Source organism: Panthera tigris, chromosome A2, assembly GCF_018350195.1.
Source record: "Panthera tigris isolate Pti1 chromosome A2, P.tigris_Pti1_mat1.1, whole genome shotgun sequence".
NCBI classification, from domain to species: domain Eukaryota; kingdom Metazoa; phylum Chordata; class Mammalia; order Carnivora; family Felidae; genus Panthera; species Panthera tigris.
Window position 1 is genome coordinate 52635746 of NC_056661.1, and position 15354 is coordinate 52651099.

Here is a 15354-nt window from a genome sequence, read left to right on the forward strand (position 1 = left end):
AAAGCTCATCACACCAATATTAACAAAGTCTTCATCTGCGCCCCCGCCCCACCTTTCCGGGGGCTTCCAGAACCACACCAAGCCCTGCTCATCCTGTACCCTCACTGCCCGGCACGCTACCCAGTGTGGTAGGCCGTGGTGAGGACCGTGAGTGAAAAGGAAGCCGTACACGGGTGACCGGGGAAGGAAAGGCAGGCCCCACGGCCACGGAACGAAGGATGGGCAGAATCGTGAAGGAGTGAGAGCAGAGGGGCCGCTTGCGAGTATGTTCACACCTTTCAGGTGGATTGTGTGCCAGGATCAGTACGCCATCAGGGGCTAGGTGGAAAGAGCAGGAAACGTGGCAAACTCCAGCCCCAAGCTTTAGTTCCACTCACCATCTCACAGGCAAGCCGCTCAGCCCAGTGCCCTCATCTACCATGTGGTCACAGTACAATATGTCTCGGAGGGGTTTAAATAGGGACTGGACATAATACAGACCCAATAATCGTACTAGCACAGGGCAAGTGAGCAGTGAACGCGGAGGGACACATCAGCTGTAAGCCTAAGTAATTCACTGCGTAAGCCACAGCTTTTCATTTATGGGTGATTTTTCTCCCTCTTATCCTCTGGGTTGACTATATAGAATGACTTAAAAGCAGTTTGAGAATAAATTTTCAGCCTATTAAGGCAATCACAGGAGAATATGTTCTGGTCAAACAGTTCCATATATGCCACATATACCCCAACAATTTTCGAAGAATTACAAAAACCAAACAAAAACCAAACAAAACAAAAAAACCTTAATTTTGAAACCCGCCTGTCCACAATTCCATCTTCCTGTGATGATTCAGAAGACATTACAGGGCTTCCCAACGAACGCCTCCGGGGCTATGAGAGCAAACAGCCATAATCACATGGCATAGATGAGGCCGTTTCGCTGGACAGACTTCCAGCCAGTCGGACCCGAGATAAACTGGACTTTACCTAAATGGAAATTTATCGCTAAACATGCAATTTATCAGACTAGGGAAAAACTACATTGTCACAATACTCCTCTTCAGTATCAGGTTTTCTTCTCAATCGGGATAAGACGTAATGCTTGATAAGGTGCGTGAACTGCTTCCCTGAGACTATCTTCTCCCTGCCCGCCAAAATGAGGTTCCTGGAGCCTACTGAACACACTCCAGAAACTCTGGACGGAATGATGAGCTTCCCAGTCCGAATCTGCCTCTGTCCAATTCAGACTCCAGTTTATCAAGCAACGTTGACTGAGCCCCTATCCTGTGAAGGCCACAGAAAGTAAGACACAGCCCTGCCTTTTCACAGGCTCATGACCCGGCTGCAGCAGAGAGGCCTGGGGAGGGGCCAGGCTCACACATGACAGCTACAGCCCCGGGGAAGCCAGCACGTGCCACATCACAGACAGGGGAGAATGCGGGAAAGAGCCAAAGGATGAAGAGTAGCCTAGGCTGGTGGGAAGAAGCAGCCTGAAGCTCAGGCCGTACATACCTGTGACCATCCAACGTCAGAGTCACCAGCACAGACCTACTACAGCACCGGTGATCCTCCGAATCTCATGCCCAAGTGGCACTTCAATACTGACAAGGCACAGTGAGGTGTATCAACCCAGCCGGGCCTCCGGACAGTCAACTGACGCGCAGGGATTAGTAAACCACGTTATAGGGGAAAGGGATGCCCCAAGGCAGTAGTGAATGGTCTAAAGGCATCTGGCTAACAGGGCAATGCCATACCCACAAAGTGTGCCCCCGAAACCCGCTCTGCACCCACACCGCCCTGGGGAGCAGGAGACAAGAACTCTGGGAAAGCTAACCAGAAAACTGATCAGCTGCAAACATGACACAGTGGGACATCACGGATCAGACAAGACACTGAAAACACAGAAAGAAAACGTCTGAAGTACCTGGCGTTTAATTTTAGTAAAATTATATATTACTCACATTTCCAGCTCACTTTCCTGGTTCCCGGAGCTTAACGACAGACACTGTTTTCCATGTTTCCCCCTCCTCCAGTGAATCATACCCAAGGCTCCACTGCTTCCCAGAGCATCATGTGCTCTCACGGACAGCAGACAAACCGCACGCTTCCTGCCTGCCAGATCCAAGTCGCCCCCGTCGCAGTTAAAGACAAAGTTTGCTCAGGAAAAACCCACTACAGCCCCATCAGAGCCTAAAGGGCTCCCAGGTGCCTTGATGCCACGGCCGGGCTGCTGCCTCCGATGCACCCGGCCCCCTTCCTGAGAACCCACACTCATCCTGGGGCGGGATTGCCAGTGCCAACTGTTTCAGGAGAAAAAACGGAAAGGTGGGTGGGGGTGTGTGTCCGTGGGGGGGTGGGGAACAAGGGTAAAGAGGTGGTAAAAAAGAAGATGCATATTACACTTTCCTCCAGGACAAAGCGTTCCGGGGAACGGACACCACATGCTCCCTCTGCCCTCTCTGAGCTGAGAAATCAGAAGTGTCTACTGTGCTTGGGAAAAAGTAAGCTGGATTCCAAGCACTGAGACTGTGAAAGAATCACGTGAAAAAAGTGCACCGTGTCCATTTGTATTCTCATTAAAATGGGATTTTCCTGCCCTTAAACAGGAGCTTGGACCTGAAACCAAACCCTTGGGAAGGTACTACTTGATATTCTTGGGCCTTGACTGAATTCCATTAACTACTGACAGCCATTAAATAAACCAATGTGAGTCTGAATTCCTCCAGCAGGGGAAGGGATCTGTGTATAAGACATTGTAGGTGTCGGGGCGCCTGGGTGGCGCAGTCGGTTGAGCGTCCGACTTCAGCCAGGTCACGATCTCGCGGTCCGTGAGTTCGAGCCCCGCGTCAGGCTCTGGGCTGATGGCTCGGAGCCTGGAGCCTGTTTCCGATTCTGTGTCTCCCTCTCTCTCTGCCCCTCCCCGTTCATGCTCTGTCTCTCTCTGTCCCAAAAATAAATAAAAAACGTTGAAAAAAAAAATTAAAAAAAAAAAAAAAGACATTGTAGGTGTTGCTTTCGAGGAAATATTCTGGGCCCCAAAGGCCCCCATGCTGCAGGTCTCTCGGCCCAGGTGGGTGTGGTGGGGCCCACTCAGACCCCAGGCCCAGGTCCCGGTGACACACCGAACATCCCTGAAGTGACAGAGTGCCCTGTGGGGTGGGGCACCAGAGCAGTCCTGGCGGGGGTGAAGTGAGGGTCTGTGGCAGCCTCCACTGGTGCACGAGGGCTTAGTGCAGACAGAGCACTAAGGACCCAGGAGCAGGGGTGAGGTGGGGGGAGCAGGAGCCCATGGGGTGAGGGTCGCAGCCAAGATGCAATCGTCTCCTCAGCATAGTGCTCCTCCTGCTCCCATTTCACTCCTCACAGGAATGGTCGCCCTCTGGGAACGAACAGGACAGTTCACAGTTCGTGAACAAACAAATGTTCACAGTCTAGCACAAACAATCAGCTCAGTAAAGCAGCTTTGGTTTTAAAAAAGCTTCACCAAGACAACATACTTAATGCCACTGAATGGAACACTAAAAATGGCTGGGGGTGGGCGGGTGGGGGAGCGGTGCCTGAGTGGCTCAGTCAGTTAAGCATCAGTCTCAGGTCATGATCTCATGGTTCCAGCCCTGCAATGGACTGTCAGCACAGAGCCCGCTTTGGATCCTCTGTCTCCCCTCTTTCTCTTTCCGCCCCTCCCCAACTTGTGTGCGCGTTCTCCCTCTCTCTCAAAAATAAATGTTTTTTAAAAATGGCTAGGGGCGCCTGGGTGGCTGTTGGTTAAGCATCCGACTTTGGCTCAGGTTCTTGTGGTTCATGAGTTCAAGCCCCACGTCGGGCTCTGGGCCGACAGCTCAGAACCTGAAGCCTGCTTTGAATTCTGTCTCCTTCTCTCTCTGTCCCTCCCCTGCTCAGGCTCGGTCTCTCTGGCTCTCAAAAATAAATAAACATTAAAAAAAAAATTTTTTTTTAATGGCTAAAGGGGTGCCTGCCTGGCTCAATCAGAAGGGCATGTGACCTTTTTTTTTTTTTTTTTAACGAGAACTCAAGTGAGAAAGCAAGCATGAATGAGGGATGAGGGACAGGCAGGGACAGAAAGCCAGAGGAAGAGAGAGACGGAGAAAGAGGGAGAGGGAGGGAGAGGGAGAGAGAGGAGAAGAAGAGAGAGAGGGAGAGAGAGGGAGAGAGAGGGAGAGAGAGGGAGAGAGAGGGAGAGAGAGAGAATATCTCAGGCAGGCTCCATGATCAGCACACAGCCTGATGTGGGGCTCAATCCCACAACCCTGAGATCATGATCTGAGACAAAATCAACAGTCGGATGCTCAACTGACTGAGCCACCCAGGCGCCCTGAGCATGTGACTCTTGATCTCACGGTCATGAGTTCCAGCCCCACATTAGGTGTAGGGATTACTAAAAAAATAACACTACATTTTTAAAAAAAATGGCTAGAATGGTACACTGTATGGTAAATATGCTTTACCAGAATTAAAATTAATGATTTTCTCAAATTAAAGACAAAAAGCATCCCACAGCCACCACTTACTGGGTTCCCCCTGGGTTTGTGACGGTGTAGGTGGTGCCGTCTCACTCGTGCAGGAAAGAGGAGCAGGATGCTGGAGATGAACACTTAGCCAAGGACGGAGGGGGAGGCAGGGCATCAACCATCCTCCCCCTGGGTCGCTACAACAGCCCTTCACCACCTCCTGCTTGCTCCATGCTGCCGGGAGACCCTGTAGGCCTGGTCCTGTAGGCCTTGCTCTCCAGTCAGCCAGCTCCACGGGGCGCTCCAGAGGGCCCTGCACCCCTAATGCTCTGCTGTCTCCCCAATGCCCTGCGCAAGGCTGAGCACACGGTGAATAAGTGAATTATTTAAGTACCTACATTACGTGCGTGTCAAGTGAACCGCATCTGTGGTAAATGAAAAGGGAATTAAGGAAATTTCAGGGGCAATTCCTAGCAGGAGAGACTTTCTTAAAGAGCAGAATTCAGGGAGCATTTAAATATGGAGAATAAGCAGTAGTGAAGATACCTTCCCCATTTTCTGCCGTCTCCCCCATTCTCCCCTAGGGCATCCAAACCTCACATACCCCCTCTTGCTTTCTCCTTGTGAGCAGGGTAACCCACAGCTTCCCGACATGCTTCCAGATGTGTCCCCAAGCATCCTGGTCAAGCCTGTCCCTCCTTAGTACCAACTACAGACAGGAAGCAGAGGGGGTGGTGACACTGCCAGGGCACTGCTGTACAGAGGGAAGGCAGAGACACCCTCCTGGGTGTAAACTGATGAGCTGCGTGTCACAGGCAAGAAAAGTTGGGAAATGTTGCCATTCACGGTGTCGCAAAGACAGAGAACAATCTGGGACCTCTGCTTTGGTCACGAACATGTCCTGGCCAGCAGTGCAAAGCAGATGGAGACTGCCTTTGACTTGAACTCTAGGGAGAGACTGTGTTGCACACGACAACTATCATCCCTCAACATCACTTAACAATCAAGACAAAAGCCAGAGCCCTGCCACCCTCAGAGGTTCAAGGGAATCCAACCTGTGCCTGAAGGGCACTACAACTGGTGACTTACAGGGTTACCACATCTATCCACCCACGTAACTTTTCCCCCTATGACTCCCTGACAAAGGTAGCATCCCCCACTGATAGCTCAGATTTCAGAAAACGATGACACAGAACCAAGCCACACGCTCCCCACTTGCTCTATCGCATGACATTTGTGACCTGCAGTCACAAATACAGTATCTTTATTATCGCGAACTATCACCTATTGAACGCTACATGCCAGGTCATATTCTAGACTGTAATGTGTTATTCAGTCTCTCACTACGCTACACAGTAAGTATCATCATGCCCATTTTATAGAGGAGTAAACAGGTTCAGAGAGGTCAAGTAGTTCATCTAAAGCTGCAAAACCAGAACCGTACAAGGATTCTAATTTCTATTTGACTGGTTCCAAAGCCTTTCCTTTTCATCGTTCCCTCTCAAGCGAGGGGGAGAGTGGTAGAGAAAACTACCAACACCTATGAACCTACCATCCAAGATTAACAGATGAAATTACATATTGTATTTGCTTCAGACCTTTTCTTTCCTCTTCTAGGAAACGCTGGCAGCCATCAGTACAGGAGAACAGGGCAGACTCAGCTGAAACCCTTCCTCTGTGATCGCCCCCCAGGCTCGTTCCCCTCTTCAGCTCTGGATGCACCGCTGTCCTGTATTTGGGGAATCTTCCTATTCGTGCTTATGAACTCTCACCACATAGGAGTAGATCTGTAAACAGTATGTAGCACACTTTTTAAAAAATGTTTTATTTATTTATTTATTGAAAGAAAAGGAAAAGGAAAAGGAAAAGGAAAAGGAAAAGGAAAAGGAAAAGGAAAAGGAAAAGAAAAGAAAAGAAAAGAAAAGAAAAAAAGAATCCCAAGCAGGCTCTGTGCCCGATGAGTGGCTCGAACCACAAACAATGAGATCACGACCTGAGCTGAAATCAAGAGTCGAACACTCAACCGACTGAGCCCCCCGGGCGCCCCATTAGCACGTTTTAAATTTACATCATGGTATCAATCACACTGTACATACTGCTTTGCAGTCATGCTTTCCTCCCTCACGTGGCTTTGGGGCTCTCCCCACGTTCCGACCTAGAGATCTAGTAATTTACCTGCTGTGTGGTATTCCTTCATAGGAACACACCATAATGTATTTATCCATTTCTCTACTGACAGGCATCTGGACCATCCCTGGTTTTCCCTCATTATAAATAACCCCATGGTGTTTCCATCTCTGCACATCCCTTTGTGCCTGGGTGCGGGGGTCTCTCAGGATCTCTCAGGCAGATATCTAAAGTACACTGCTGGGTTGCAGTGCTCACACAGATGTTGCCAAAACCCTTTACGATGTGGCCGTCCACTCTGTCTGTACCTGCCTCTGCCAGCTGGACATCACCGTCCCTACCAACGTGCATCCTCTGTGGCATCCAGCTTTGGCAGTCTGCGGATCTCTGTCATTCTCGCGGTGCGGAGTCAGTCCTCCTGGCTGTTTTAACTTGCATTTCTCTAGTTGCCAGCGCAGGTGAGCCTATTTTCATATACGTATTGGTCATTCTACCTCCTTGGCTTTTAATTTGTTACAGGTTGAATTGTGCTTCCCCCAAAAGATGCTCAAGTCCTAACCTCCAGGACCTGTAAATGTGATGTCACTTGGAAAGAGTCTTTGCAGATAATCTAGTTAAGATGAGGTCATGAGAGCGGGTCCTAATCCAACACGACTGGAGTCCTTATACACAGGGGGTAATTTGAACCAAGTGATAAACCCATAAGGGGGGAAACAACGTGAAGATACACGGAGAATGCCATCTACAAGCCAAGGAACGCTGGAGGCCACCAGAAGCAAGGAGAGAGGCAAGAGCAGGTTCATAGTCACAGCTCTCAAGAAGGAACCAACCTTGCTGACACCTTGATCTTAGACTTTGTAGCCTCTGTCCAGAACTGTGAGACAACACGATTCTGCGGTTTAAGCCCCCTACTTCGTGGTGCTTTGTCAGGGCATTCCTAGGAAACAAATACAACTTCCACAGCCTTTCCCTGCCATTACTTTATGCTTCTTTAGATATTCTCCACAGGCAGGGTTTCTTCTGCTTCATCTATGATACACACGCACACGCACGCACACACACACACACACACACACACACCACGAATGTTTTATAACTTCATTTTCAAATAGGTTCATAAGATCCACTGGACCTTGTCATGCAAGCCTGTCATTATGAGGCATATTTAATGAGCACCAAGAAATGACAGCACAAGCTGAGACTGTGTGTGTGAGGCCAGGCCTGCCAATAAGAAGCTGCCCCCTGACTTCACCTCCAAGAGCAATTGAGGAAGCCAGGAAAAGGCAACCCCATCTGCCCCCACAAACAAGGGAAGAAGCTCATCAGCCAAATTATAATCCAAAACCTTGTGGCTCAGTAACATTTTGGACAGATGAAGGCACGGACAACCCACCAGATCTTTCCATCATTCCTACAGCGATGGGCCCATCGATAACCAAACCCTCGAGCCCACCGGCCAGCTGTACACTGTCCCCCGCTTGCATTCACTGCTTGTGCCTGCCCTCTGGGTCATCCGCCGCTGTTCCCTTGGAGCATGGAGGGAACTGGCGTTCAGAGGTGGAACAGCTGGTAGGAGGTGGGGCAGGGACTCAGATGAGGCCAACCTTGCCTCTTCTGTTGAAACTGCCTGCAAGGTTTTCAGAAATAGCACATTTCTCTAGTGCTGGCGGGTAGGGGAATCACAAGGAGCGGACAGTGTAAGAACAACTACATATCTAAGTGACATTTCTGAGATCATTGATGTGGACTCTCTCTGTATAAAGGAGTCAAGGGTTTCCAATCAAAGCCTTCTCAAAAAGAGGAGGCACTAAATCAGCATAACAACATCTCCATATATTCTTGAGCCTTCGAGATTCCTCAGACATCCCTCTTGTTCCTCCAGCAGGTCAGCCCTAGTGAGCATTTTGTGAACTCCTGCCCTTCTTTCTGCAGGGGACTAGAAGGATCTCTGGGGGAAAGGGGGTCTCTCTTTTCCTCAAGCACAGTTACTATGCAGATCTGCACGAGGGACTCCAGGGCACCCAGGAAGCCTGACTGAGGTCACCTGGAGCCATGCAGTTGCACTTACCCATCACAGCCACTTAGGTAAAGCTTCTACATAAAACCGAAATGTAAGTCATAAGCGAGAAAACATTTTTTAACTATTTTAGTTAGAAACCTGTCTGAAACATCCTAGAACTCACTTCTTTCCTTTCCTGGAAGCCGTGTGCCGGTTTCCTCCTGGAGAAGTGTGCCTGCCACCGCGGGGAGCGCTTCTCTCTCCCTTCTCCTCGTGCTGGGCCAGGAAGCCACTAAGTGGGTTTGCTAGAACAATGTGTAAAGTAAGAGTACACAGGCCCTGAGTGAGTGCAGGATGTACCACGGCACCCCACCCGCCCCGTGCACGGCTCCAGCATGCAGACACCCGACCTGCTGCACAAAGGAAGAGCTTTCCAGACCTGTCACCCACGGGAGGCAAGACTCTCAGAGATGTTAGCAGGCAGGGCAGAGCCCTCACAGATAGCGGAGAGACTCCAGCCACATTTCCAAACAGCTCAACCCTATGTAAATAAGGTACTGGTTTTCTTTGACTGGAACTGTCTACACATGTTTTCCATCATTAGCTGAGATCAGAGGAAAAACTAACGTCTGAGAAAAGAGGTAAAAACCCCGAGAACATGACTTTAAAGCATCTCCTCCCTCCCCCCATGTTGGTCACAACTGCCACCAAGACAGTGGGCCTCCACCTGCGAGCCAGGGCCCCGGGGACTTAGCACTGCCGGGACCGGGATCCGTGTGCGCTGCCTACCCCTGAACGGATCACATGTCCCACACGTGTACACTCAAGAGCTTTCAAGTGGATAGAGATGTAGCTGAGATAAATAAAATTTAAATTAATTTAAAATTCCTACTGCTACTAAATCAGTAGTAGCTTTGTCGTTATGTATTCTCTCAATGAAGGGTATTTTAAAAAATACACCCACTATCGTGTTTTTGGCATTAATGGGAGCCCTTGTACCAGAGACAGGATGGAAAACATTATGTCTTCTCTTCTGTAACTAAGCTGTAATGTCTGAGGCAGACCAAAGCCTAGAAAAGACCATCTACCTCCCTTCACAACAACAGAGGCATCAATATGGTGACGTTTTGCTCCACTGCCCTAATTTAGGGAATGCTTGTGACAGCTGGGACAAGGATAGGAGAAAGCGGGGGCAAAGGGATCTGCCCACCGAGACTGTCCGGTGCCAGCCCAGGCTTAACTGGGGTCAACCCAGATGCTCAGCTCTCCCTGCTGTGTCCCATCCCCTACCCCCACCCCCCCAGTCTGATTCTAAACTCCACAGACAACACCTTACTTATACTAGAAAAGTAGAGTGTGGGACCCGCTGCTTTACACTCCCCTCCTCAGGGAGGAGGAGGGTGGAAGCACCCCACTTCTTAGCTGTCCACAGACCTGAGACCCAGAGAGAAGAAAGGTCCCTCCCGCACACAGCTGGAGTGAAGCAAACTAGGCAGAGTGACTTTCGTGCACGGTGCGCTGTTCCCAAGAGTCCGTCACCCGTATGCAGAACAGTACCTGGCACACAGTAACGAACTTCTGGAGCAACCAACCAAAGGGCACATGAACTCTTAGGGAAAAACCAGCCCAAACTGGTCTGAACAAGTCAAAGGAGCTCATGAAGCTGGTGACAGGAGAGCCAACTCCAGCCACCGCAAACCCCATAGAAAAAAGTGGTCTGAAAACACCTTCCATCATCATTTCTGCTTCCGTTCTTCCAGGTTGGTACCAAGCCACCTTTCGTAATTCCATTCAACTTCTTCTGAAGGCTCACTCTTAGTTTTTACTCTGCATTTTGCAGCAAATCACTGGACTATATTATAAAGCTGTTTCACAAAAAGATTTGGGTGCATTGTCCTACCCAAAGGAAGAGAGCTTCATGGTAAGATGGCTGTAAACAAAGGAGAGAATGAGCAACCATGGCCTCCTGAAGATGGCCATACCACTCTTTTTTAAGTTAAAGTGTAGTCGATGCACAATGTTACATTAGTTTCAGGTGGACAACAGTGATCCAATACTTCTATACATATGCTGTCCTCACCACAAGTGTAGCTACCATCTGTCCCCATGCAACCCTCTGACAGTACCACTGACTATATTCCCTATGTTGTGCCTTTCACCCCAGTGACTCATTCATTCCCTAACTGGAGGGTGGCTACTTCTTAAACACTTCCGGGGATGGGCACTTACTTTCTCTTCAGGCAATTCACTCAATGACTGAAGAGCTTCAATGAAAGATTCTTCCTCCTAATGAATGAAATCTGCTTTCCAGTTCAATTCTTGGGTCAAAGGTTTGAACCTTTGGAAAACCGTTGGAAAAATTCAATGGAGCCTCTTTCCTCTTCCAAGCCCTGGAAACTGCCGTCAGCCCTGCCATGCCCAGATTTCTCTTCAGCAAAAAACTGCTGCAAATTGTACCGGACCCCTTACCATCTTGACACCCACCTCCACCTGCCTTACAAATTAACATTCATCTTTGAGTGTGGTGCCCAGAACTAAACCTAATACTCCAGATGTGATCTAACACAGGGCATGCAGGAAAAGAGCATCCCTTTCAATGTATGGTAGCCTGTTTCTGAACCAAACATCAGCACATGAGGTCTAATAAAAACTAAGGTTAACAGAACGCTCGAAATCAGGATTATTTCAACAGCCTCAGTCACCTGGAACTACATTTTTAACGGCATTACCCAAGATGCCAACAGTCACTCCAGGACCCGTGTCACATAGGAGGTGTGTGGTCATCTGAATTCCTCCCACTATTTTTTTCCCTTTAAATTCAGCTATATTTGTGACCGAACCTTAAATTCAGCTATATTTGTGACCGAACCTTAAACCATGCTTAACCGGCAAGAATTACAAATGGGTTACTCCACATTCACATCACATGTGCTGCACATCGGAGACAGACTGCCAATGCCCTTGCCGCACCATAGGCTTTGTCACTACTCCCTCTTCCCTATGCACACCCGCAGGCCACCTTCCTGCACTCGACGCCGGTGGCCACCAGCTCCCAGTGATCTCGTGACTTCTTGATATTAGAGGATAACCTCTAATTTGGTGCATTTATTCAACACTAAACAAAAATTAGAAAGCCAATTTTTCTCTCGAAACCACCCACCTACCTTGACTGACTGACATCAGAAACTTTGTGGGCAAAATTACTGAGTTAAATTACTATATGTAACTGTACTAAAAATTTTGAAAATTTAAGTATTGTATATATAAACTGATTAAATATTCATCTAATAAAATATAATGAGGGCTCTACCCAATATTCTTTAAAATAGTAATAAAGAACCTCAAAGACCTTCTGAGAGCAAATTATGGAGTACATTAATGCTAGGCATTTAGTCCATTAATTCCCTCTGGGCATTCAGGCAGTCCGGTCGGAACCCCATCTTTCAAAAGACTAGAGAAAAAATTGGCCTTTTTTTTTTTTAAACATTACAAGATAGGAACGAGATATGAATTAAAGATTGTTTTGAGGACCCTCATATGCTTGGAAAGGCTATTATATACTAACAATTGATAGGGAAATTACTCATCAATCTCTATTCTTAAAGCAAAGTTCCCAAGGGATCTGAAAAAAACAACAGAGATGGCCTATCTCATTTTTGTATGAGTTATAAAGTTGCATTTATTTTTTTTTAAGTTTTATTTATTTATTTTGAGAGAGAGAACGAGTGGGGAAGGGGCGGAGAAAGAGGCGGGAGAGAGATCCCAAGCAGGCTCTGAGTTGTCAGCACAGAGCCTGATGTGGGACTCAAATTCACAAACCATGAGATCATGATCTGAACTCGAAGCAAGAGTCAGATGCTTAACCAACTGAGCCATGAGGCATCCCTAAAGTTGCAATGCTTTACAAATATTCTCATTTGCAAACTTCATAAAATTCAGAACTATCTCTAAGTGTCTGCTTACCTTTGTTTTACGTGACTAACGTCTAAGAGCCATCCCCTGGGCTATTAAAAATCATGTCCGTATCCGAAACCTGAAACCCGGAAAAGAAATGGGGAAAGGAACCTCAGGGAACTTGATGATTCTGTTCAACACTGAGATGGCATTTTCCCCAAAATCTTGAGTCGATGATTCCAGACCCTTTGGAGAACCTCTAGAGTCCGTCCCCCAATACCCCAGTGACACACCCCTCTCCTTTTCTTGAGGAGTTCAAAACCAAACGGTAATGGTTAATCCTACCTGCCCTTTAAATTAAAATCACCACCCCCAGAGTCCTCACACTGTGATTCTCTATTATTAGGCACCAAATATCAAATCCTCGGGGGCTGGTCTTCTGCTGTCTTCCAAACTACTTACCTCCTCCTTACACACCACTCATCTCAATGGAGTATGGAACACATGATAGATTCATTATTCTCTATTCAAGTGAACTGAAGATATATATATATATATATGTATTTTTTTTTTTTACTGTGGTAAAATACACAAAAAATTTGCCATTTTAGTCATTTTTAAGGACACCATTGAGTGGCCTTAAATATTCACACTGCTGTGCAGCCATCACCACCATCTCCAGAATGTTCATCTTCCCAAAATGAAACTCTGTCCCCATGAAACACGAACTCCCCATTCTCCCCTCCCCCTTCACCTGACAGCCACCCTCCTCGCATAAACGGAATTGCGTACGATTTCATCTTTTGTGACTGGTACACTTCACTTGGCAGAAGGTCTTCAAGGTTCATCCACGTTACAGCGTGTATCAGAGTTGTGTTCCCTTTTCAAGGCTGAATAAACACTCCATTGTGTGCACACATATTTTGTGTATCTATTCATCCAGTGATGGACGTTTGGGTTGTTCGCCCCCTTCTTGGGGGTGAATAATGTGAATAATGGTGCTATGAACAAAGATGTGCAAAAACTGGTTTGAGTCCCTGCTTTCACTTCCTTGGGGCACATGCCAGTAAGCAGACTTGCTGGATCATATGGTTATTCTATGTGAAACTGTTTGCCCTTACAAGCCTTGACAAATCATCTACATGTCTGTCCCTCTCTACTAGAGAAAAATAAAAGGTTTCCAAAACGATGGGTCTTGGCTCACAACAACAACAAAAACGCAAGTCTTGGTAAACACAGCCCAAGTGGCCCATGAGAGAAATACTCATGAATAATGTAAATATTTGACATAAAAATTAAATAAACAAAGAACATCCATCACCCAGCTCACCAAAGTCAGCAAACTCAGGGACACACACGGACCACAGTCAATGATGCTGTAATCACCAGTGAGCATTCTGGGAGACTCACAAGCTACATACTTGTGGTTCTCATTTCTCACTGTGGGCCTTTAAAAATTAGTTCAGGTCATCCAAGGATGGCTAATGTTAATAATAGTAATAACTACCACTTGTATAACATTAGCATACAGTTTTACACAGTGTTTTGCACATATATTATCGTTAACAAATCTTCTTCAGTCTGCAATTCCTCGGCAACTGCCCTGAAAATGTGTTTCTCAAACGATGAAATGAAAACCCCTCTGTGCCTACCTGTGTGGGCAGGTGGGAGCGCCTGGACGCCCAGCTCTCAGGTGGTCAGTTCAGAGCAAGGAGGCGAGAAGAGGGTAGGGGGGTAGGAGGCCGCTCTGTGGAGTTATTTGACGGGTTACTGAGAGATGAAACCAAAGTGCTCACTTTCTATTAAATGTGAAGGATCTCTCGGTCACTAATTGACCCTGCATCTAGAACAACTTACAGACAGGGGACACAAGGAGAATTTCCACGGAGGGAAGTGGTCAAATAGCTGAGGTCAAAACCTCCAGACTGCAATTGTGGCCAAGGGCTTTTATTTCCCTTGTAATTTTCTTTAAGAATAAATGTTAAACCTAAAACATACCCCCTTTTGGAGGCCAACCTGGCAGCTGAAGGGAATAGGAAGAAAAAGCACCCTGTACTCCATGAATCAGCAGCCACTCAAACTATGCACCATTGTCTGGAGGCAGTCACATGATAGCCCGGCCTGGCAATAACACGTCAGCCATCACCTGGAACCTGGTTACTTCCAATCCATTAAGGCAACAATTACTAGTGTGCATTAACCCTTACAGCTCACACGAGTCACCGGTGGCCAGCCCAGCAGCCCCATTAACAGCCCCCTCTCTCCTGCCAGGTCCTCTCAGAAGCAGCACCGGGGACACGGCTCTGATTGGGACGAGGTGCCATCTGGTGAGGGGAGAGGGCTGAGCAGGAAAATCACTGCTGTCCCTTCTGAGCACAGTCAACTCTACCTCTCCCAGGACTCGCTGCCTCATAGTTTAAATTAATTACAGCTGAAAATACAGGGTTGCCATCTGGTTTGAAAAAGCAAGGATAAGGGAATAAAATGAAAGGGTTTTTGGTACTAACCTCACTTTAATCATTGCCAAAGAGCATGAAGACAGCCCCGCGTCCTCCCACAAGAAAGCCTTGGGCCTCACAAACTTGGCAAGCAGGCCCAGGCACAAAAGTGGGTAGGCAGATCGCCTGTCAGAATAAGAGTCCCCGTCTAGGAGGAGAGTTGCAAGGTAAGGGGCCTGCCTGCCCCCACACTGCAAGGAAAAGTTTCCTGTGGGTCCTGGGATAGGTTAGTAACTCCTGGGAGGGTTTATTTACAGAGGGGGTCTTGCCAAAACGTTACATGCATCGTTACAGTTCCATTTCGTGCGCAAATAGATGTGCTGTCAGAATTATAGCATGCGATTTCCTCTTTCTTTGTTTCTCCATCTTCCATAGCATAAGGCTTTTA

At 47.7% G+C, this 15354-nt stretch overlaps 1 protein-coding gene across 4 annotated transcripts in view; it reads right to left on the reverse strand.

Moving 5' to 3' along the window:
• VGLL4 (vestigial like family member 4) overlaps nt 1-15354 on the reverse strand; it is a 166795-nt gene that overhangs the window by 10293 nt on the left and 141148 nt on the right. The window contains exon 1 of one of the 4 annotated variants that reach the window (XM_042979522.1): nt 5053-5401. The exons of the other annotated variants lie outside the window; for them this stretch is intronic. Within the exon in view, the coding sequence (XP_042835456.1) occupies nt 5053-5126 (74 nt within the window). The 5' untranslated portion in view covers nt 5127-5401. Of the gene's footprint in view, nt 1-5052; nt 5402-15354 lie in introns of those variants that run through there. 4 annotated transcript variants of the gene reach the window in all.